Genomic DNA, 26,043 nt, shown 5'->3' with positions numbered 1-26,043 from the left:
TATCCATTTGTCCATTTAACATCAAATTGATCAGAAATACAGTGTAGACATAGTTAATGTTGTAAATGACTTGTAGCTGGAAACGGTAGATATTTAATGGAATATCTACATAGGCGTACAGAGGCCCTTTATCAGCAACCATCACTCCTGTTCCAATGGCATGTTGTGTTAGCTAATCCAAGTTTATCATTTTAAAAGGCTAATTGATCATTAGAAAACCCTTTTGCAATTATGTTAGCAGAGCTGAAAACTGTTGTCCTGATTAAAGAAGCAATAACACTGGCATTTGAGGGTTTGATTACAGGCTCAAAATGGCCAGAAACAAATAACTTTCTTCTGAAACTCGCCAGTCTATTCTTGTTCTGAGAAATGAAGGCTATTCCATGTGAGAAATTGCCAAGAAACTGAAGATCTTGTACAATGCTGTGTACTACTCCCTTACCAGAACAGTGAAGAGGCATCTCCGGGATGTTGGCATTCTAAGCCAATAAAAATATAAGATTAAGATGGGCAAAAGAACACCGACACTAGGAACTCTGCCTAGAAGGCCAGCATCCCGGAGTCGCCTCTTCACTGTTGGTGTTTTGCGGATACTATTTAATGAAGCTGCCAGTTAAGGACTTGTGAGGTGTCTGTTTCTCAAACTAGACTCTATAATGTACTTGTCCTCTTGCTCAGTTGTGCACTGAGGCCTCCCACTCCTCTTTATACTGTGGTTAGAGCCAATTTGCGCTGTTCTGTGAAGGGAGTAGTACACAGCGTTGTACGAGATCTTCAGTTTCTTGGCAATTTTTCGCATGGAATAGCCTTCATTTCTCAGAACAGGAATAGACTGACGAGTTTCAGAAGAAAGGTATTTGTTTCTGGCCATTTTGAGCCTGTAATCGAACCCACAAATGCTGATGCTCCAGATACTCAACTAGTCTAAAGGAGGACAGATTTATTGCTTCTTTAATTAGAACAACAGTTTTCAGCTGTGCTAACATAATTGCAAAAGGGTTTTCTAATGATCAATTAGCCTTTTAAAATGATAAACTTGGATTAGCTAACACAACGTGCCACAACGTGCCACATCACAGGAGTGATGGTTGCTGATAATGAGCCTATGTAGATATTACACTTAAAAAACAGTCATTTACAACATGAACAATGTCTACACTGTATTTCTGATCAATTTGATTATTTGACAAAAAATCAGCTTTTCTTTAAAAAACAATGACTTTTCTAAGTGACCCCAAACTTTTGAATGGTAGTGTATATGCTCAACACATATAACAATGAGTAATAGACAAATGATAGAATTGTTTATTGACACTGTGTGTCTCTGTAGGTTTCTGAAGTGGTCATCCGCCTGTATTCTTTGGTCCACTGGGAGGACCCCATGGATGTGACTCTGGCCCCCCAGACAGCCTTGGTGGGTGCTGGAGATTCCTCCAGCACTAAAGAGGGAGCCTTACTCTACAGAGCAGGCACCACCTACCTGGGCAAGGAGCTGTGGAAGAGCTGTTACCTCGTACTGAGGTATGTATGGGCAGCCATAGGCTTTTAGTGGCACAATATGCAGAAATCCCTCCACCATTGCCTGGTTGCTAAAATTCTGAACTGTTTCCATTATTTCAGTTTGTGACAAAACAAGTAATGTAGAGATTCATTGTACAATCTAAACCGCTGTGAAATATATTTTCAATAACCAAAAATAGTATTTTTAGCTATTTGAAGCCGGTGTACTATACTTAAGGCTGGGGAGCATAGAAATAGCGCACATAGAACGGATCTACCGCTTATCAGACTTTCAGTCAGAATGACAGATCTATAACTCACATTTCTATGTGAATTTGGTCGGGTCGTCCACAAAGCTACACATTACGCCTTTTAATATAACCAATCAAATTTCAATCAATCAATTATAAAGCGAACCACTCGAGGTGAAAGAATGGCTAGACCTCCTCAGCCATTGCACCAGCTGTTGTCATCGGCTGTTCTATTGTAAGAAACATCTTGGTTCCCGGGGCAAAAACCCTATACTATCCTGGAGCACAAGTACAGGGCATTACAAGGCTGCTTCTGACCGTTCTATGACAGATGCCGGGAGCTGATGCTGTCGTCATCCATGTGGGGTCAAATGACATTAGGAGTGCTAGCTTGGAACTTCTGAAAATGGATTATGAGGAACTTATTCTAGTACTGAAAGATTCCAAGAAGCGCACAATTATTTCACGTCCGGTACCATCGTTGAGACCGAGTCTGCGTCTCTCACAAGGGTAGGCAGACCATTCCATAAAAATTGAGATCTATAGGAGAAAGCCCTGCCTCCAGCTGTTTGCTTAGAAATTCTAGGGACAATTAGGAGGCCTTGCGACTTGTGACCGTAGCATACGTGTAGGTATGTACGGCAGGACCAACTCGGAAAGATAGGTAGGAGCAAGCCCATGTAACGCTTTATAGGTTAACAGTAAAACCTTGAAATCAGCCCTTGCCTTAACAGGAAGCCAGTGTAGGGAAGCTAGCACTGGAGTAATATGATCAAATTTCTTGGTTCTAGTCAGGATTCTAGCAGCCGTATTTAGCACTAACTGAAGTTTATTTAGTGCTTTATCCAGGTAGCCGGAAAGTAAAGCATTGCAGTAGTCTAACCTAGAAGTAACAAAAGCATGGATAAATTTTTCTGCATCATTTTTGGACAGAAAATTTCTGATTTTTGCAATGTTACGTAGATGGAAAAAAGCTGTCCTTGAAACAGTCTTGATATGTTCGTCAAAAGAGAGATCAGGGTCCAGAGTAACGCCGAGGTCCTATAGCTAAAAGTAGAACGTTTTCAGCCATCCACTTCCTTATGAATGATTTATTTCAGCTTTTATTTCTTTCATCACATTCCCAGTGGGTCAGAAGTTTACATTACACTCAATTAGTATTTGGTAGCATTGCCTTTAAATTGTGTAACTTGGGTTCAACGTTTCAGATTACCTTCCACAAGCATCCCACAATAAGTTGGGTGAATTTTGGCCCATTCCTCCTGACAGAGCTGGTGTAACTGAGTCAGGTTTGTAGGCCTCCTTGCTCGCACACACTTTTTCAGTTCTGCCCACAAAATGTCTATATGATTGAGGTCAGGGCTTTGTGATGGCCACTCCAATACCTTGACTTTGTTGTCCTTAAGCCCTTTTGCCACAACTTTGGAAGTATGCTTGGGGTCATTGTCCATTTGGAAGACCCATTTGCGACCAAGCTTTAACTTCCTGACTGATGTCTTGAGATGTTGCTTCAATATATCCAAATACTTTTCCTACCTCATGATGCCATCTATTTTGTGAAGTGCACCAGTCCCTCCGGAGGCAAAGCACCCCCACAACATGATGCTGTCACATGCTTCACGGTTGGGATGGTGTTCTTCGGCTTGCAAGCATCCCCCTTTTTGCTCCAAACGTAATGATGGTCATTATGGCCAAACAGTTCTATTTTTGTTTCATCAGACCAGAGGACATATCTTCAAAAAGTACGATCTTTGTCCCCATGTGCAGTTGCAAACTGTAGTCTGGCTTTTTTATGGCGGTTTTGGAGCAGTGGTTTCTTCCTTGCTGAGCAGCCTTTAAGGTTATGTCGATATAGGACTCGTTTTACTGTGGATATAGATACTTTTGTACCTGTTTCCTCCAGCGTCTTCACAAGGTCCTCTGCTGTTGTTCTGGGATTGATTTGCACTTTTTGCACCAAAGTACTTTCATCTCTAGGAGACAGAACACGTCTCCTTCCTGAGCGGTATGGCGGCTGCGTGGTCCCATGGTGTTTATACTTGCGTACTATTGTTTGTACATATGAACGTGGTACCTTCAGGCGTTTGGAAATTGCTCCCAAGGATGAACCAGACTTGTGGAGGTCTTACATTTTTTCCCCTGGTTGATTTCTTTTGATTTTCCCATGATGTCAAGCAAAGAGGCACTGAGTTTAAAGGTAGGCCTTGAAATACATCTACAGGTACACCTGATGTCAATTAGCCTATCAGAAGCCAAAAAAATCTACTTTAGTAGTACTTTAAAGTATTTTTACTTAAGTACTGTACACCACTGGTAATAGATGACATTCTCTGGAACTCGCTTAGATAATACCTTTGATACAGTGGTAGCAATACATGGTTATAACATCTACAGAAAAGATAGAAATGCCAATGGCGGCAGTGTTGCAGTCTATATTCAGATCCACATTCCTGTAAAGCTTAGAGAGGATCTCATGTTAAATACTGTTGAATTATACTGAACAAAAATATAAACGCAACCTGCAACAATTTAAAAGATTTTACTTACTTACAGTTCATATGAGGAAATCAGTCAATTGAAATGAATGAATTAGTGCCTTGCTATGGATTTCACATGACTGGGAATACAGATATGCATCTGTTGGTCAGATAGCTTAGGAAAAAATGGGCCTTACATTGGGCCTCAGGATCTTGTCACGGTGTTTCTGTGTATTCAAATTGCCATCAATAATACGCTATTGTGTTCATTGTCCGTAGCTTATGCCTGCCCATACCGTAACCCCACCGCCACCATGAGGCACTCTGTTCACAACGTTGACATCAGCAAACTGCTCGCCCACACAAGGCCATACACATGGTCTGGTGTTGTAAGGCTGGTTGGATGCACTGCCAAATTCTCTAAAACGACATTGGAGGCGGCTTATGGTGGGGAAATGAACATTACATTCTCTGGCATCAGCTCTGGTGGATATTCCTGCAGTATGCATGTCAATTGCACACTCCCACAACTTGAGACATCTGTGGCGTTGTGTGACAAAACTGCACATTTTAGTGTAATTTTACTGTCCCCGACACAAGGTGCACCTGTGTAATGACCATGCTATTTAATCAGCTTCTTGATTATGCCACACCTATCAGGAAGATGGATTATCTTGGCAAAGAAGATATGGGATGTAAAATGTTTGCACAAAATTTGAGAGAAATAAACTTGGGTGTGTATGAAACATCTAGGATCTTTTATTTCAGCTCATGAAACACAGAACCAACACTTTACATGTTGAATTTTCTTTTTTTCTTAAGTGTAATATGGTGATTTTAAATATGGCTTTCATCAAGTTGGCTTTCATCAAGTTGACCTCAACCTGAACCAGGTTGCAGCTTTTTCTTATCAGTCAACCTACCAGAGTTATTACAAACGAAATCATCAAGTATTGATCACATCTTTACTAATGCTGCAGAAATTTGCATTAAAGCAGTATCCAAATCCATCGGCTGTAGTGATATCTAGGATAATCAAAGAGTCTAATATAGTAAACTCAACAAAAAAAGAAACGTCCCTTTTTCATGACCCTGTCTTTCAAAGATAATTTGTAAAAATCCAAATAACTTCACAGATCTTCATTGTAAAGGGTTTAAACACTGTTTCCCATGCTTGTTAAATGCACCATAAACAATTAATGAACATGCACCTGTGGAACGGTCGTTAAGACACTAACAGTTTACAGACGGTAGGCAATTAACTCACCGTCGCTGGACCAGACAGGACCGGCAAAAAGTGCTCTTCACTGACGATTCGCGGTTTTATCTCACCAGGGGTGATGGTTGGATTCGTGTTTATCGTTGAAGGAATGAGCGTTACACCGAGACCTGTACTCTGGGACGGGATCGAGGTGGAGGGTCCGTCATGGTCTGGGGCGGTGTGTCACAGCATCATCGGACTGAGCTTGTTGTCACTGCAGGCAATCTCAACGCTGTGCATCACAGGGAAGACATCCTCCCTCATGTGGTACCCTTCCTGCAGGCTCATCCTGACATGACCCTCCAGCATGACAATGCCACCAGCCATACTGCTCGTTCTGCGCGTGATTTCCTGCAAGACAGGAATGTCAGTGTTCTGCCATGACCAGCGACGAGCCTGGATCTCAATCCCATTGTGCACGTCTGGGACCTGTTGGATCGGAGGGTGAGGGCTAGGGCCATTCCCCCCCAGAAATGTCCGGGAACTTGCAGGTGCCTTGGTGGAAGAGTGGGGTAACATCTCACAGCAAGAACTGGCAAATCTGGCAGTACTTAATGCAGCTGGTGGCCTCACCAGAAACTGACTTTTGATTTGGATCTGTTAGTCACATGTCTGTGGAACTTGTTCAGTTTGTCTGTTGTGTAAATATTTGTTTAGTTTATATAAGAGGTCATGGAATACATTTTGTAGTGATTCCTATGTTGATGATGTTAAGAATATTTGCTGGTCTGTGGTGTAATGAGGATCAACCAGACGCTGCACTTATAAAATTGCTTATTCCAGTTACTAATAAGCATGCACCTATTAACCTCTCTAGGGTACGTGAGACGGTAGCGTCCCACCTCTTCAACAGCCAGTGAAACTGCTGGGTGCCAAATTCAAAACAACAGAAATCCCATAATTAAAATTCCTCAAACATACATGTATTTTACACCATTTTAAAGATACACTTGTTGTAAATCCAGCCACAGTGTCCAATTTTAAAAAATAAAAATTACAAAAAAAGGCTTTACGACGAATGCAAACCAAACAATTATGTTAGGTGAGTGCCTATTCACAGAATAACACAGCCATTTTTCCAGCCAAAGAGAGGATTCACAAAAAGCAGAAATATAGATAAAATGTATCACTAACCTTTGATGATCTTCATCAGATGACACTCATAGGACTTCATGTTACACAGTACATGTATGTTTTGTTTGGTAAAGTTCATGTTTATATCCAAAAATCGAGTTTACATTGGCGCCTTACGTTCAGAAGTCACAAAACATCCTTTGATTTTGCAGAGAGCCACATCAATTTACAGGAATACTCATAATAAACATTGCTAAAAGATACAACTGTTATGCATGGAATTTTAGATGCACTTCTCCTTAATGCAACCGCTGTGTCAGATTTCAAAAAAGCTTTACGGAAAAGCAAACCATGCAATAATCTGAGTCGGTGCTCAGAGCCCAATCAAGACACAAATATAGCTGCCATATTATGCAGTCAACAGAAGTCAGAAGTAAAATTATAAACATTCACTTACCTTTGATGATCTTCATCAGAATGCACTCCCAGGAATCCCAGTTCCACAATAAATGTTTGTTTTGTTCGATAATGTCCATCATATCATCTATGTCCAAATTCCTCCTTGTTCGCGCGTTCAGTACACTTTCCAAACTCACGACGCGCGGGCAGGTCCAGCGGAAAATACGGACGAAAAGTTTAAAAGTTATATTACAGTCCGTAAAAACATGACAAACGAAGTATTGAATCAATCTTTAGGATGTTTTTAACATAATTCTTCAATAATGTTCCAACCGGAGTATTCCTGTGTCTTCAGAATTGCGATGGAACAGAGCTCGCTCTCACGTGAACGCGCATGGTCACCTCATGGCAGACCTGACTCATTCCTCTCTCCTTCGGCCCCACTAAACAGTAGAGGCATCAGACAAGGCTCTAACGACTATTGACATCTAGTGGAAGCCTTAGGAAGTGCAACATTACCAATATCACACTATCTTCAATCGGAGCTGAGTTCAAAATCGACCAACCTCAGATTTCCTACTTCCTGGTTGGATTTTTTCTCAGGTTTTTGCCTGCCTGATGAGTTCTGTTATACTCACAGACATAATTCAAACAGTTTTAGAAACTTCAGATTTTTCTATCCAAATCTACTAATAATATGCATATTCTAGCTTTTATGGCTTTGTAGCAGGCCGTTTACTCTGGGCATGCTTTTCATCCGGACGTGAAAATACTGCCCCCTACCCCAAAGAAGTTAAGCAAAGGACTGTAAAAACTGTTAAATCCCCTTGGATTGATGAGGAATTGAGAAATTGTATGGTTGAAAGGGATGAGACTAAATAAATGGCAAATAAGTCTGGCTCCGCAGCCGTTTGGCAAATATACTGTACATTTGAGAAATCATGTGACTAAACTGAATAGTAAGAAGAGACTATACTATGAAACAAGAAGATAAATCGTATAAAGAATGATAATAAAAAGCTTTGGAGCACCTTCAATTAAATTTTGGGCAAAAAGGCAAACTCAGCTCCATCGTTCATTGAATCAGATGGCTCATTCATCACAACACCCACTGATATTGCCAACTACTTTAATGATTTTTTATTGGGCAAGATTAGCAAACTTAGGCATGACATGCCAGCAAAAAACGGCGACCCTACACATCCAAGTATATCTGACCAAATTATGAAAGACAAGCATTGTAAATTTGAATTCTGTAAAGTGAGTGTGGAATAGGTGGGGGAAAAATTCAATGACAAGCCATCAGGGTCTGACAACTTGGATGGAAAATTACTGAGGATAATAGCGGATGATATTGCGACTCCTATTTGCAATTTCTTCAATCTAAGCCTACTAATCAAATGTATTTATAAAGCCCTTCTTACATCAGCTGATATCTCAAAGTGCTGTACAGAAACCCAGCCTAAAACAGCAAGCAATGCAGGTGTAGAAGCACGGTGGCTAGGAAAAACTCCCTAGAAAGGACAGGTCAGGGTTCCATAGCCGCAGGCAGAACAGTTGAAACTGGAGCAGCAGCACGGCCAGGTGGACTGGGGAAAGCAAGGAGTCGTCAGGCCAGGTAGTCCTGAGGCATGGTCCTAGGGCTCAGGTCCTCCGAGAGAAAGAAAGAGAGGAGAGAATTAGAGAGAGCATACTTAAATTCACACAGGACACCATATAAGACAGGATAAATACTCCAGATATAACAGACTGACCCTAGCCCCCCGCCACATAAACTACTGCAGCATAAATCCTGGAGGCTGAGACAGGAGGGGTCGGGAGACACTGTGGCCCCATCCGACAATTCCCCCAGACAGGGCCAAACAGGCAGGATATAACCCCACCCGCTTTGCCAAAGCTCAGCCCCCACACCACTAGAGGGATATCTTCAACCACCAACTTACCATCCTGAGACAAGGCCGAGTATAGCCCACAAAGATCTCCGCCACGGCACAACCCAAGGGGGGGGGGGGGCGCCAACCCAGACAGGAAGATCACGTCAGTGACTCATCCCACTCAAGTGTCGCACCCCTCCTAGGGACGGCATGGAAGAGCACCAGTAAGCCAGTGACTCAGCCCCTGTAATAGGGTTAGAGGCAGAGAATCCCAGTGGAGAGAGGGGAACCGGCCAGGCAAAGACAGCAAGGGCGGTTCGTGGCTCCAGTGCCTTTCTGTTCAAAGAAACTGTGTGCCCACTAGAAAGTGTGTGCCCTCAGACCTGGAGGGAAGGGAAGCAAAAGTCATTCCCCTACCTAAGAATAATGAAGCCCCCTCGACTAACTCAAATAGCAGACAAATCAGCCTGTTACTAACCCTTAGTAAACTTTTGGGAAAAATTGTGTTGGCCAGATACAATGCCATTTTACAGTAAAAGAAAATTGACAACTGACTTTCAGCTTGCTTAAAGGGAAGGACATTCAACAAGCACAGCACTTACACAAATGACTGATGATTGGCTGAGAGAAATTGATGATAAAAAGATTGTGGGAGCTGTGTTACACTTCAGTGCAGCTTTTGAAATTATCGATCATAGTCTGCTGCTGATAAAACGTATGTGTTATGGCTTTACACCCCCTGCTATATTGTGGATAAAGAATGACATGTCTGACAGAACACAGAGGATGCTCTTTAATGGAACCTCTATAACATAATCCAGGTAGACTCAGGAATTTCCCAGGGCAGCTGTCTAGGCACCTTTTTTTCAATCTTTACTAATCAAATCAAATGCTTGTGCTTCTAGTTCCGACCATGCAGTAATATCTAACAAGTAATCTAACCTAACAATTTCAAAACTACCTTATACACATCCAAGTGTAAAGGAATGCATAAGAATATGTACATAAAAATATATGAATGAGTGATGGCCGAACGGCATAGGCAAGATGCAGTAGATGGTATAGAGTACAGTATATACATATGAGATGAGTAATGTAAGGTATGTAAACATTATATAAAGTGGCATTGTTTAAAGTGGCTAGTGATACATTTATTACATAAGTTTTTCCATTATTAAAGTGGCTAGAGTTGAGTCAGTATGTTGGCAGCAGCCACTCAGTGTTAGTGATGGCTGTTTAATAGTCTGATGGCCTTGAGATAGAAGCTGTTTTTCAGTCTCTCGGTCCCCGCTTTGATGCACCTGTACTTACCTCGCCTTCTGGATGATAGCGGGGTGAACAGGCAGTGGCTTGGTTGGTTGTTGTCCTTGATGATCTTTATGGCCTTCCTGTGACATCGGGGGGTATAGGTGTCCTGGAGGCACTAATGACATGGCTTTGAGTAAAGTCAGTGTGTCTGTATGCGGATGACTAAACACTATATACGTAAGCTACTACAGCAACTGAAATGACTGCAACACTTAACAAAGAGCTGCAGTTCGTTTCAGAATGGGTGGAAAGTAAAAAGTTAGTCTTAAATATTTCAACAACTAAAAGCATTGTATTTGGAACATATCATTCACTAAACCCTAAATCTCAACTAAATCTTGTAGTTAATAATGTGGAAATTGAGCAAGTTGTGGTGACTAAACTGCTTGGAGCAACCCTGGATTGTAAACTGTCATAGTCAAAACATGTTGATACAACAGTAGCTAAGATGGGGAGAAGTCTGTCCATAATAAAGCGCTGCTCTGCCTTCTTAACAACGCTATCAACAAGGCAGGTATATTATGTACTGTTATCTTTTGTTTTATGTGTGATGTAAGTGCCTTATTGTGTTTGGACCCCAGGAAGAGTAGCTGCTGCCTTGGCAGCAGCTAATGGGGATCCCTAATAAATACAAAGGTCAAGAATCTGCGTCTCTCACATGGATAGGCAGACCATTCCATGAAAATGTAGCTCTATAGGAGAAAGCCCTGCCTCTGGCTGTTTGCTTAGAATTTCTATGTACAATAAGTAGGCCTGTGTTTTGTGACTGTAGCATACGTGTAGGTATGTACGGCAGGACCAAATCGGAGAGATGGGTAGGAGCAAGTCCATGTATGCTTTGTAGGTTAGCAGTAAAACCTTGAAATCAGCCCTAGTCTTAACAGGACGACAGTGTAGAGAGGCTAGCAGTGGAGTAATATGATCAAATTTTTTGTTTCTAGTCAAGTCTATTTAGTGCTTTATCCGGGTAGTTGGAGAGTACAGCATTGCAGTAGTCTAATTTAGAAGTGACAAAAGCATGGATTAGGTTTTCTGCATAAATATTTGGCAAAACGTTCAGATTTTTTGCAATGTTACGAAGATGGAAAAAAAGCTGCCCTTGAAATATTCTTGATATGTTCATCAAATGAGAGATCAAGGTCCAGAGTAACACCAAGGTTCTTCAGTTTTTTTTTGTTGAGACTGCTGTACAACCATCAAGATTAATTGTCAGATCAAACTGCAGCTCTCTTTGTTTCTTGGACCTAGAACTAGCATCTCGGTTCCTTATGTCTGAAGCACAGGCTTCCAGGGTAGGCAATTTTCATCAATGTAAATCTGTGTATCATCCGCATATTAGTGAAAATTGACATTGTGTTTACGAATGACATCACCAAGAGGTAGAATATAGTGAAAACAGTAGTGGTTCTAAAACAGAACCTTGAGGAACACTGAAACTTGCGATTGATTTGTCAGAGGACAAACCATCCACCGAGACGAACCCATATATTTCCGACTGATAAGATCTAAACCAGGCAAGAACTTGTCCGTGTTGATTTAGAGTATCCAATCTCGCCTAAAGAATGTTGGGATCGATGGTGTCAAGCGGCATTAAGGTCTAGGAGCACAAGGATGGATGCAAAACCTTGGTCTGACGCCATTGTAAGGTAATTTACCTCCTTCACAAGCGTGGTCTCAGTACTATGATGGGGTCTAAAAGAGACTGGATCCTTTTGTATTTTTTTTTTTCAGGATGGCAGGAAGTAGATTCGATATAGGCCGGTTTTTAGTTTTTAACATTTTCCGGGTTAAGGTTTGGCTTTTTCAGGAGAGGCTTTATTACTACCACCTTTAGTGAGTTTGGTATACATCCGGAGGATAGGAAGACGTTTATTATGGTTAACACAGGAATTAGTTATTTCAGTAGTTTAGTTGGAATAGGGTCCAGTAGGGAGCTGGAAGGTTTAGAGGCCATGACTATTTTCATAAATGCGTCGAGAGATACAGGAATTTTTTTTTAACTCCATCTCCATTGATCCTAGGTCTTGGCAGTTCTGTGCAGACTCAGGACAAATGCGTTTTAGAGAAATATGCATGTTCAAAGAGGAGTCCTTAATTTGCTTTCTAATGATCAAATCAAATGTTATTTGTCACATGCGCCGAATACAACAGGTGTAGGTAGACCTTACAGTGAAATGCTTACTTACAAGCCCTTAACCAAAAATGCAGATTGAGGAAAATACCTAAAAAAAGAAGTAAGAGATAAGAATAACAAATAATTAAAGAGCAGCAGTAAATAACAATAGCGGGGCTATATACAGGGGGTACCAGTACAGAGTCAGTGTGTGGGGGCACCGGTGTTGAGGTAATTGAGGTAATATGTATGTGTAGGTAGAGTTATTAAAGTGACTATGCATAGATAATAACAGAGAGTAGCAGCAGTGTAGAAGGTGGCGTGGGCAATGCAAGTAGTCCGGGTTGCCATTTGATTAGCTGTTCAGGAGTCTTATGGCTTGGGGGTAGAAGCTGTTTAGCCTCTTGGACCTAGACTTGGCGCTCAGGTACTGCTTTCCATGCGGTAGCAGAGAGAACAGTCTGACTCGGGTGGCTGGAGTCTGACAATTTTTAGGGCCTTCCTCTGACACTGCCTGGTATAAAGGTCCTGAATGGCGGAAGCTTGTCCCCGGTGATGTACTGGGCCATTCGCACAACCCTCTGTAGTGCCTTGCGGTCGGAGGCCGAGCAGTTGCCCTACCAGGCAGTGATGCAACCTGTCAGGATGCTCTCGATGGTGCAGCTGTAAAACCTTTTGAGGATTTGAGGACCCATGCCAAATCTTTTCAGTCTCCTGAGGGGAAATAGGTTAATGAATTCATTACTGCTGAAGTGAAGGCCATAACTTGGGCTTTGCGACAGTATAACATTTTTGGGGGGGGATTTTTTTGTTTTTATTCTCCTCAATCCGTTTGGAAAAGTAGGCAGATCGAGCAGCAGTGAGGGCTCTTCGATATTGCACGGTATTGTCTTTCCAAGCTTGTCGGAAGTCTTCCAGTTTGGTGGAGCGACATTTCCGTTCCAATGTAAACTTAACGCATGTTGGACAAAACCCACTGGATCAATGATGGCTCTGAAAGCCTTTTAGTGGGTCTGTGGACTTTTCCATGTGAATATTGAAGTCACCAAAAATGTTAATATCTGCCATGACTACGAAGTCCGATTTTAGAATTTCAGGGAACACTGTATAAAGTGATTGACAATAGCTATATAAAGTGATTGATGAGGCTCCATAGATTTCATGAATTGAAGCTCAGAAGACAAATGCATTCTTTTTTTCTAGATCGATGCACAGAAACGGGGGTCTCAATGGGTAAAGCTGTTAGGCTGGCTAACATTGTGGCGTTAGTGCCCTGTCTATGTTGATAGAGAAGACGAGAGCACCCCTCCAACTTGAATGGAGTCAGCACCCCCAGCAGGCCAGGCTTGGTCCTGTTTGTGGGGGAGTCCTAGAAAGAGGGCCAGTTATCTACAAATTCTATCTTTTAGGAGGGGCAGAAAACAGTTTTCAACCAGCGTTTGTTGTGCAAGTCTGCTGTAGAGCTCATCATTCCCCTTAACTGGGAGGGGGGCAGAGACAATTACTTGATTCCAACACATCTTTCTAGCTAAGTTACAAGCTGAAGTTATGTTGCGCTTGGTGACCTGACTGTTTCATCCTAACATTGTTAGTGCCGACGTGGACAACATACCCCTATGCCATCTACACGCGCCAGTTTCAGCCTTAGCCAGCACCATCTTCAGATTAGCCTTTACGTCGGTAGCCCTGCCCCCTGGTAAACAATGAATGATCGCTGGTTGATTATTTTTAAGTCTAATATTGCGGGTAATGGAGTCTCAAATGACTAGGGTTTTCAATTTGTGGGAGGGAGGCTTCGGCAGCTCAGACTTGGGTAGAGGAGAGACATGAGAAGGCTCGGGCTCTGACACAGTGGGGAAAACCGGGTGAAAGTTAATATCGCCTGAGTGAGCGGCACCGGTGTGGCATGCCGACAGCATTGATTTCCAGAAGCCATGAGAAAATGATCTGGCTGCTGGGACTGTGCAGGGGGATTAACACAACTACCTGTATTTATTGGTAGCACAGACGCTGTATCATTCTTTCCTACACTTAAATTCCTCTTGCCTAACGATTTGCGTCTGATGCAGAGCTTACAACTCTGCTATCCTCACCATAACATGATAGTTCTCCTGTATATTATGAGTACAGCGAATGCAATGAGAAGGCATAATGTTACTTAGCTATTTTTCGACTGGAGGAGGTCCTGCAGATCTATGTCCAGATAAAGTGTCCAGGGTGAAAAAGTTGTGTGAGGACAAAGCTAAGGCGTTGATAAATTTGTTTAATACAGTTTGATTAAATAGTTATTAAGAGTAAAAAGCCAAATATCAACAAGCAGTATGGAGACAACACCTTATTAGACATTATGAAGGCTCATACATGCTTAAAACAAGTAATAAAGCATTATACCTGAATGCTTTAAGTGTTACCGATTTTACATATCTGCCTCTTACATTTGTAATAGAATGTTGTGCAACTTTACTTTAACAGGTTGAAGAATGGCTACAATAACCATTTAACATGCTGTTCTTATTTTAATGAAACTGCAATATTAAATGTAATAATATAATGCCAATCATACATTTCATATGAATAGCTTTTTCATACATTACATACAATAATATATTTCAATAATGTGATCCTCTTGTTCAGCAATGGGAATCTGTACCAGTATACAGACAAGAGTGATGCGACACCACTGATGTCCATCACTATGGGGTAAGTCATACTGTGTTACTGCTCATACTCGTGTGTGCTGTGTATGTTTATGGTGGGGTAATTTTCACAAGAGAATGGATTTGTGGCTAGAGCTTTTATGGATCAAGTGGTTAGAACAAGTGGACTGGGTTCAAACATAGTTGATCACACTTATTTTGCTGAATCATCCGAAGTCATTATTTGAGAAATACCCATAGATACTATATCTATTGCTATGAAAATAAAATGTTTTACCCTCTCTTATTTAATTGGAAATAGTAGGCTATGGTTGACTTCATCTTTTAATTGTTGTTTGACCATCTATGTGTACTCTCTCTTTTTCTTAATCCAGGGGTGAGCACTGCGGAGGTTGCCGGCGCTCCAACAGCACAGAGCTGCCTCATGCCTTCCAGGTGATCCTCACAGAGCGGCCTCCTCTGGTGCTGAGCGCTGACAATGAGGGAGACATGTCCGACTGGATGCTGGTGCTCTGCCAGTCAGTCTCCAAAGGGGTGAGGACACACACGCTGCACTCTGACACAGATGCACTTTGACTCACACACACCGTGTACACACACTCACATATCACCTACATACTTCCCAGCACATGTTTAAAACTCACCTCATGGCTGCTTGGCTTTGCTCACAGCCCTGTGGGAAAATTAGTGACCATGCATGGCTGTACATGCAGATTTTGCCATGTTATTGGCATGAGGAGCAGAATACCCTAGTAGTATTCAAAACCTTTGTATGCATGAACTGTCCCACACCATGTCGTTCCTTCTCTCCCACCTTTTGAGTACAGTTCCTCCAGATTAAATCGAAGATTCACTGCAGAAAAGTGATCTTTCCATGATTTTAAATCTTGAATTCCAGATTATTTTTATTTTGTTTATCTATAGCTCTTAACTTCTTGCCGCACGGATCCCTTTTACGGGATCATTTTCGTAAACAACCGCTGAATTGGCAGCGCGCCAAACTCAAAAATAATACTAAAAATATTTATAATCATGGAATCACAAGTGAAGTATACCAAAACACAGCTTAGCTTGTTGTTAATCCACCTATCGTGTCAGATTTTGAAAATATGCTTTACAGCGAAAGCAATCCAAGCGTTTGTGAGTGTATCAATCACTGCTAGAAAGGCTAGCCTTAAATTAGCTTGGTCACGAAAGTCAGAAAAGCAATAAAATGAATCGCTTACCTTTGATAATCTTCAGATGTTTGTACTCACGAGACTCGCAGTTACACAAATGTTCTTTTTGTTCGATAAAGATTCGTTTTATAACCAAAAATCGCCATTTGGTTTGCGCGTTATGTTCAGAAAACCACAAGCTCGTTCTGGTACTGAAGGGCAGACAAATTCCAAAAAGTATCCGTAATGTTCGTAGAAACATGTCAAAGGTTTTTTATAATCAATCCTCAGGTTGTTTTTAACATACATAATCGATCATATTTCAACCAGACGGTAAACTGTTCAATTCTACAGAGATAGAAAATGTAGAGCCAAATCTCTCCTGCGCAGGAACCAATCAAAGGACACCTGGTCATCCACTGACGCGTTTTGATAAATCTCGCTAATTTTTCAAAATAAAAGCCTGAAACTATGTCTAAAGACTGGTCACAGCCTGAGGAAGCCATTGGAAAAGAAATCTGGTTGATACGCCTTTAAATAGACGGGCAAGCAATGGAACAAGGATTATTTATTTTTTTAAGCACTTCCGGGTTGGAGTTCCTCAGGTTATCGCCTGCAAAATCAGTTCTGTTATACTCACAGACAATATTTTGACATATTCTAATATCTGAGCCTGAGAAATAGTCCATTTACCTTGGGAACGTTTTTTTTCCCAAACATAAAAATTCTGCCCCCTAGCTTCAAGAGGTTTTAAGTACATAGGCTAAATACAGTTGAAGTCAGAAGTTTACATACACACATTTATATGTGTGTATTTCAAGGCCTACCTTCAAACTCAGTGCCTCTTTGCTTAGCCAAATACATTTAAACTCAGTTTTTCACAATTCCTGACCTTTTAATCCTAGTAAAAATTCCCTGTCCTAGGTCAGTTAGGATCACCACTTCATTTTAACAATGTGAAATGTCAGAATAATAATAGAGAGAATGATTTATTTAAACTTTTATTTCTTTCATCACAATCCCAGTGAGTCAGAAGTTTACAGACACTCAATTAGTATTTGGTAGCATTGCCTTTAAATTGTTGAACTTGGGTCAAACGTTTCGGGTAGCCTTCCACAAGCTTCCCACAATAAGTTGGGTGAATTTTGGCCCATTCCTCCTGACATAGCTGGTGTATCTGAGTCAGGTTTATAAGGCCTTTTTGCTCGCACACGCTTTTTCAGTTTTGCCCACAAATTTTCGATGGGATTGAGGTCAGGGCTTTGTGATGGCCACGCCAATACCTTGACGTCGTTGTCCTTAAGCCATTTTGCCACAACTTTGGAACTATGCTTGGGGTCAGTGTCCATTTGGAAGACCCATTCGCGACCAAGCTTTAACTTCCTGACTGATGTCTTGAGATGTTGCTTCAATATATCCACATAATGTTCCTTCCTCATGATTTCATCTATTTTGTGAAGTGCACCAGTCCCTCCTGCAGCAAAGCACCCCCACTACATGATGCTGCCACCCCCGTGCTTCACGGTTGGGATGGTGTTCTTCGGCTTGCAAGTCTCCCCCTTTTTCCTCCAAACATAACGATGGTCATTATGGCCAAACAGTTCTATTTTTGTTTCATCAGACCAGAGGACATATCTTCAAAAAGTACGATCTTTGTCCCCATGTGCAGTTGCAAACCGTAGTCTGTCTTTTTTATGGCGGTTTTGGAGCAGTGGCTTCTTCCTTGCTGAGCGGTCTTTCAGGTTATGTCGATATAGGACTCGTTTTACTGTGGATATAGATACTTTTGTACCTGTTTCCTCCAGCATCTTCACAAGGTCCTTTGCTGTTGTTCTGGGATTGACTTGCACTTTTCGCACCAAAGTACGTTAATCTCTAGGAGACAGAACATGTCTCCTTCCTGAGAGGTATGACGGCTGCGTGGTCCCATGGTGTTTATACTTGTGTACTATTGTTTGTACAGATGAACATGATACGTTCAGGTGTTTGGTAATTGCTCCCAAGGATGAACCAGACTTGTGGAGGTCTACAATTTTTTTTCTGGGGTCTTGGCTGATTTTCTTTTGATTTTCCCATGATGTCGAGCAAAGAGGCACTGAGTTTTAAGGTAGGCCTTGAAATACATCCTCAGGTACACCACCTCCAATTGACTCAAATTATGTCAATTAGCCTATCAGAAGCTTCTAAAGCCATGACATAGATTTCTGGAATTTTCCAAGCTGTTTAAAGCCACAGTCAACTTAGTGTATGTAAACTTCTGACCCACTGGAATTGTGATACAGTGAAATAATCTGTCTGTAAGCAATTGTTGTAAAAATTTCTTGTCATGCACAAAGTAGATGTCTTAACCGACTTGCCAAAACTATAGTTTGTTAACCTCTCTAGGATACGTGAGACGCCCTGTAGCGTCCCACCTCTTCAACAGCCAGTGAAACTGCAGGGCGCCAAATTCAAAACAACAGAAATCCCATAATTAAAGTTCCTCAAACATACATGTATTTTACACCATTTTAAAGATACACTTGTTGTAAATCCAGCCACAGTGTCCGATTTGAAAAAGGCTTTACAACGAAAGCAAACCAAACGATTATGTTAGGTCAGAGCCAAGTCACAGAAAAACACAGCTATTTTTCCAGCCAAAGAGAGGAGTCACAAAAAGCAGAAATATAGATAAAATGAATCACTAACCTTTGATCTTCATCAGATGACACTCATAGGACTTCATGTTACACAATACATGTATGTTTTGTTCGGTGAAGTTCGTTTTTATATCCAAAAATCTGAGTTTACATTGGCGCGTTATGTTCAGTAGTTCCAAAACATCCGGTGATTTTGCAGAGAGCCACATCAATTTACAGAAATAGTCATCATAAATGTTGATGAAAATATAAGTGTTATACATGGAATTTTAGATCCACTTCTCCTTAATGCATCCGCTGTCAGATTAAAAAAAAAAAAAAAAAACTTTACGGAAAAAGCAAACCATGCAATAATCTGAGTACGTTGCTCAGACGACAAATCAACCCAAAGAGATATCCGTGATGTTGGAGTCAACAGAAGTCAGATATACCATTATAAATATTCACTTACCTTTGATGATCTTCATCAGAATGCACTCCCAGGAATCTCAGTTCCACAATAAATGTTTGTTTTGTTCGATAATGTCCATCATTTATGTCCAAATTCCTCCTTGTTGTTCGCGCGTTCAGTACACAATCTAAACGCGCGTGCAAGTCCAGCGGAAAGTATGGACGAAAAGTCCCAAAAGTTATATTACAGTCCGTAGAAACATGTCAAACGAAGTATAGAATCAATCTTTAGGATGTTTTTAACATAAATCTTCAATAATGTTCCAACTGGAGAATTCCTTTGTCTTCAGAAATGCAATGGAACTCAAGCTAACTCTCACATGAACGCGCATGGTCAGATCGTGGCACTCTGGGAGAGACCTTGCTCAATCCCCTCATTCGCCCCCACTTCACAGTAGAAGCCTCAAACAAGGTTCTAAAGACTGTTGACATCTAGTGGAAGCCTTAGGAAGTGAAACATGACCCAATTTCCACTATCTTGGATAAGCAAAGAGTTGAAAATCTACAAACCTCAGATTTCCCACTTCCTGGTTGGATTTTTTCTCAGGTTTTTGCCTGCCATATGAGTTCTGTTATACTCACAGACATCATTCGAACAGTTTTAGAAACTTCTGAGTGTTTTCTATCCAAATCTACTAATAATATGCATATCCTAGGATCTGGGCCTGAGTAGCAGGCAGTTTACTCTGGGCACGCTTTTCATCCGGACGTGAAAATACTGCCCCCTACCCACGAGAGGTTAACAAGAAATTTCTGGAGTTTTAACGAGTTTTAATGACTCCAACCTAAGTGTATGTGAACTTCCGACTTCAACTGTATGTCTGTATTTTATAATTAAATTAGACTGGTTTCCCTAGACCCCCCCCCCCCCCCCCCCCTCATATAAATGTTTTCATTACTTAGCCCTCTCTCTCTCTGTGACTGCAGGTGATCCCCCAGGGAGTGGCGCCCACGCCATGTATCCCCTGTTGCCTGGTGGTGACGGACAGGGAGCTGCTGACATGCCACCAGGACTGCCAGACCAGCTTCTTCCGTTTGCTGGGCGGAGCTGAGCTCTCTGACATTAGTTCTGTTAGCCTGGAGGACGACAAGGAGTACTGTGTTGTTGTGAGTGACCTCACGCCTGCCTAACCTCTGACCAAATGGCACTTGTCCTCACTTTCCTGTGCTCTCTGGTCTTTTCTTTCTGTGTCTCAATTAAATTCTCAGAACAAATTGAATTTGTTCTATTGAACATGCCGCCACTATAAAGGCATTTTATTTACATGAAGAATATTGTAGATAATAGGCTGAATCTACCGCACACCCAAAAATGATTAGTAAAGGTGCTGGAGGCAAAATGCTAAACTGGAGAAACAGGACAAAGTCTCTGCATACTTCCAGTCCGATGGAAATGTATTTTAAAAGTAGATGAGCTATCATGAAGGTCGACTGACTGAAAGCTCAGCTACTATTAAAATACATTTGCATCTGACTGGAAATGTGCAGACACTTTTTCCTGTTTCTCGAATTATATGAAGAATGCCTTGGGTCCTCGTGTTTTGATTATCAACTAACCCCTTAACCAAAGAGCACCTTCAAACTGGAAAGATGCGCTTCCCATCCATTTTTCTTCTTAATTAAATATTACTATTAATCCCTGAGGGGAAATTAGAAAGGCATTGACAGGTATTGGAGTTGACTGTTTATCTTGCCCCATACTCTTTTTCTCTAACATTATTTCATTCTCCCTTTCTCTCACTCTCTACTCTCTCCCTCTGTATGTCTCTTGTCTTGACCTCTCCCTCACATTCTCTCCCCATCGCTCTTTCTTTGTGTGTAGGAGTTTGCTTTGGACCGAGCTCAGTTCCTGCCTCCCTGGGTGCTGTACTTCAGTGGCTGTGAAGAGAGAGACCGCCTGCTGGAGGCGCTAGAGAGTGCCTGGAGAGACATTTTCCAGGTAAGGTAGAGAAGAATGGAAGAAGAAAGGATTTGCTGTGACAGTAAAAGCATTATATCAATAACATGATTTCCTGTGTCTCTGTCTCATTCTCAATCTCTTTCTCACACTTTTTTTCCCCACCCCTCTTTCATTTTCTTATGATGATCAAGGTGTGTCTGCCTCGTAGGAGGGTGTCAGAGCCGTTGGTGCAGAAGCGTTGTGGCGATGCCCTGGCTCTGATGAGGAGCGCCTGGCAGAGGAGTGACAGCCTTGCCCGAGGACGTGCCCAGAGAGAGCCCTGGTGCTGACGGACAAACAGACAGCAAAGCGACAGATAGGTGGACGGACATATAGGACAAAAGGCTTTCACTAGCACTCCTACTCTAAACACCAGGATTCGGGTCAATCGCATTCAAAATTTGTCAATTCTGGAAGAGGATAGAAAATGGACCATTATTTTCTATGAGGCTTTTTTTCGATCATTTAATTGAATTTGATTGGGAGATGGTACCAAACCTGTTAATTATGACAATAGCCAAATAGAGGGAAACACACACTCCGTTTGGTGTACATTATGAAGATTATAAGTTAGGTATACGAGGGGTCGCATCATCACTAGATGTAGCGAGACGTACGTCAGTTTGAATCTCAGTTCACACTCCTGGCCTTCACAAATATGTATGTTCTGCATGACTTTCCTCTTGTCATTGAGACGGATTTTAGGGTAGGAAGTGCACCCCTTACCCTATAGAATAAGACGTTGTTCGCTAACAGCTTTAAGGTGTTATTTTGAACCTTAACGACTGCACCACGTTTATAGTGTGGTGTACGGCGCAGTATAGTATTGACTTATATTATAATCAATCCGTTCTCAAATGTACATTGCCCATCTCTCCATGGATCCAGACAGACATTGGTTTCCACTTATATAGGTTTGTCTATTGAAAAATACCTCACAAAACTCAACCCTTCTCTCCAATGCACAGGTTGTGATGGATATTTTGCTCAAGGATCGACGGTCACTTGAAGTGGCCTAAACTATGAAGGATGTCTATGGAGAGTTTCCCACTTGGACTGTGACGTTAACAGCACTCATCTATTGCCTTTGTCAGCCATGTTGGTTTACCATTGGGTTTTCCACTTTTAGTTATGATGGTTTGGCAGGTCAAAGTCAGTATTGGAGTATCATAGCGGGGAATTGTCTAACCTAGCATGGATACACTTTTAACAAGAAGGATGAGAGGAGAGACTAACTTGCCATCAAATGCGAGATTGCACATTGCACATGGGTTTAGTCCATGTTGTTCGATTTTGAGGGGACTGATAAGTTCATTGGGGTTGTGTGCAAAGTTCATGTTCAGTGTTGCTTTTTAATTTTAAGCAAATAGTTGTTTATTAACACGACTTGTTATGGTAGTGTAATTGTGTGCGATTTATAAAGGGGATATGTTTACTTAAATTTTGTTTTTGTTCTAGTCTTTGTTATTTTGAGTGAGTACTCCTTTATCAGGTGAGTGTCTGTCATTGCATTTTAGATGTTGAGAGTGGCCTGGTCAAGATGTGGGAAATGTCAATGTCGTTATGTTCTATGACTTGTGGAGGTATCAGTGCATCCCTACTTTATTATACTCCCTGTAGTTTTAATATTGCTCAGAAGAGAAGGTAGTCGTTTGTGTGTTCTCCCAATGGGACAAAATAACTATGAAGTGGTAATATCACTGTTGAGCCAGAACAGACCATTGCTTGTAGTTATACTACAATCAATCCATATGCATTAGGGAAAAAATCTAGTTGACTAGTGATTATACTACTTCATTCATATGGTTTGTCATTGCATTAATCCAATTTACCCCTAAAAAAATCTATCCCCCACCTCATATTCTATTCATACATAAGTAAAAGCAAATCATCCTCACAAATATTATTTTGACAATGTAGCTAATTACTGATGTAGACATGTCAAAATTCGATTTTTGTGTTGCTATTGGCGAGAGGGGAATTTATCCAATGCCATTGCTATCCTGGAATTGCTCTATCATCAGGAGAAGGTTTCTGGAGGCTTTCAGTTTCATTGCCAGTTGCTCCTGATAATCATGTGGCCTTTTTCATTACCTTAATTTGATTGGAGATAATGGCCTCAGGCCCAATTTTTACCAAATAAAGCATTACTCTTGAATGTGGCCTTATACTGCTGTTGAGAATTGGGCTTCTGACAAGTCATAATACACACACTGTTTAAGTGTCAGTTTAAGACCTCCTTGTCTAACCGTTTGCATTATAGTAATAGTAGTAAATATATTCTCTGCTTTGAGCATTGTGGTCTTGCCTCTATTCTGCTTTTTCTGTAGGCGTGGGAAGCCAACATCCTAGCATTTTGCATCTCAGGTTAGAAATGGTACAAATAATTTAGATGTAGTAGCCTAGATCCCATGCAGAAAAGACCCAACACCTCAAGCCAGGGTAACCGTGTCCTACATTTTAGTTTCAACTGACTTGTCATTTTATATCCCTTTTCGTCTTTTGTTGGTACCTATCCTATACCTAAGTCTATTTTAGAGAAATGTACAATTACGGTACATATACACTACCGTTCAAAAGTTTGGGGTCACTTAGAAAATTCATTGTTTATGAAAGAAAAGCAATATTTGTTTGTCCATTTTTAAAATAACATTAAATTGATCAGAAATACAGTGTAGACATTGTTAATGTTGTAAATTACTATTGTAACTGTAAACGACTGATTTTGTATGGAATATCTACATGGGTGTACGGAGGCCCATTATCAGCAACCATCACTCCTGTGTTCCAATGGCACGTTGTGTTAGCGAATCCAAGTTTATCATTTTAAAAGGCTACGTCATCGTCAATAGTGTAGAGGCGACTCGGGGATGCTGGCCTTCTAGGCAGAGTTGCAAAGAAAAAGCCATATCTCAGACTGGCCAATAAAAAGAAAAGATTAAGATGGGCAAAAGAGCACAGACACTGGACAGACGAACTCTGCCTAAAGGCCAGCATCCCGGAGTCACCTCTTCACTGTTGACGTTGAGACTGGTGTTTTTGCGGGTACTATTTAATGAAGCTGCCAGTTAAGGACTTGTGAGGTGTCTGTTTCTCAAACTAGACACTATAATGTACTTGTCCTCCTGCTCAGTTGTGCACTGGGGCCTCCCACTTTTTCTATTTTGGTTAGAGCCAGTTTGCGCTGTTCTGTGAAGAGATTAGTACACAGCGTTGTACGAGAGCTTCAGTTTCTTGGCAATTTCTCACATGGAATAGCCTTCATTTCTCAGAACAAGAATAGACTGACGAGTTTCAGAAGAAATATCTTTGTATCTGGCCATTTTGAGCCTGTAATTGAACCCACAAATGCTGATGCTCCAGATACTCAATTAGTCTAAAGAAGGCCAGTTTTATTGCTTCTTTAATCAGAACAATAGTTTTCAACTGTGCTAACATAATTGCAAAAGGGTTTTCTAATGATCAATTAGCCTTGTAAATAATAAACTTGGATTAGCTAACACAACTTGCCATTGGAACACAGGAGTGATGGTTGCTGATAACACGCCTATGTAGATATTCCATAAAAATATCTGCCGTTTCCAGCTCCAATAGTCATTTACAACATTAACAATGTCTACACTGTACTTCTAATCAATTTGATGTTATTTTAATGGACAAAAAATGTGCTTTTCTTTCAAAAACAGGACATTTCTAAGTGACCCCAAACTTTTGAACGGTAGTGTACGTATTTGAAAAGTTTGTCAATATTTGATTGAAGAAAGGAAATATGAAGCATCTTGAAATCGTATGCAGAGTTAAGTGAAGTTTGTTGTTATGAACAGTAATTTGAATGTTGTACATTGCTGGTCAATGGTGGATTACATATTTTTATTGACTAGTTCTTACATTTAGTTTTTATATCTACAGTACCAGTCAAAAGTTCAGACACACCTACTCATTCCAGGGTTTTTCTTTATTTTGACTGTTTTCTACATTGTAGAATAATAGTGAAGACATCAAAACTATGACATGACACATAGGGAATCATGTAGTAACCAAAAAAGTCTTCAAAATATATTTGAGTCTTCAAAGTAGCCACCCTTTGCCTTGATAACAGCTTTGCACGCTCTTGGCATGCTCGCAACCAGCTTCATGAGGAATGCTTTTCCAACAGTCTTGAAGGAGTTCCCACATACCCTGAGCACTTGTAAGCTTTTTTTCCTTCACTCTGTGGTCCAACTCATCCCAAACCATCTCAATTGGGTTGAGGTCAGGTGATTGTGGAGGCCAGGTCATCTGATGCAGCACTTATCACTCTCTTTGGTTAAATATCCCTTACACAGCCTGGAGGTGTGTTTTGGGTCATTGGCCTGTTGAAAACCAATGATAATCCCACTAAGCACCAAACCAGATGGGATGGCGTATCGCTACAGAATGCTGTCGTAGCCATTCTGGGTGTGCCTTGAATTCTAAATAAATCACAGTGTCCCCAGCAAAGCACCCCCACAACATCACACCACCACCTCCATGCTTCACAATGAGAACCACACATGCGGAGATAATCCATTCACCTACTCTGCGTCTCACAAACACTGCGGTTAGAACCAAAAATCTCAAATTTGGACTCATCAGATCAAAGGACAGCTTTCCACCGGTCTAAAGTACATTGCTCGTGTTTTTTGGCCCAAGCAAGTCTGTTCTTCTTATTGGTGTCCTTTGGTAGTGGTTTCTTTTCAGCAATTTGACCATGAAGGTCTGATTCACCCAGTCTCCTCTGAACAGTTGATGTGTCTGTTACTTGAACTCTGAAACATTTATTTGGGCTGCAATCTGAGGTGCAGTTAACCCCAATGAACTTATCCTCAGCAGCAGAGGTAACTCTGGGTCTTCCTTTGCTGTGGCTGTCCTCATCAGAGCCAGTTTCATCATAGCGCTTAAGGGTTTTTGCGACTGCACTTGAAG

The 26,043-nt window shown here is 41.2% G+C and overlaps 1 protein-coding gene across 1 annotated transcript in view; it reads left to right on the top strand.

Moving 5' to 3' along the window:
* Positions 1-23,730, top strand: part of LOC120059280 (pleckstrin homology domain-containing family M member 2-like) — a 53,163-nt gene extending 29,433 nt beyond the window's left edge. The window contains exons 15-20 of the mRNA XM_039008214.1: positions 1,331-1,521; positions 14,892-14,957; positions 15,289-15,448; positions 20,088-20,267; positions 20,983-21,099; positions 21,252-23,730. Coding sequence (XP_038864142.1) covers positions 1,331-1,521; positions 14,892-14,957; positions 15,289-15,448; positions 20,088-20,267; positions 20,983-21,099; positions 21,252-21,389 — 852 coding nt within the window. The 3' untranslated portion in view covers positions 21,390-23,730. The remainder of the gene's footprint in view (positions 1-1,330; positions 1,522-14,891; positions 14,958-15,288; positions 15,449-20,087; positions 20,268-20,982; positions 21,100-21,251) is intronic.
* The last annotated feature ends 2,313 nt before the right edge of the window (positions 23,731-26,043 follow it).

The sequence above is a fragment of the Salvelinus namaycush genome, chromosome 14 (assembly GCF_016432855.1).
Source record: "Salvelinus namaycush isolate Seneca chromosome 14, SaNama_1.0, whole genome shotgun sequence".
In the NCBI taxonomy this organism is placed as follows: domain Eukaryota; kingdom Metazoa; phylum Chordata; class Actinopteri; order Salmoniformes; family Salmonidae; genus Salvelinus; species Salvelinus namaycush.
This window is presented reverse-complemented; position numbering and strand designations above follow the sequence as displayed.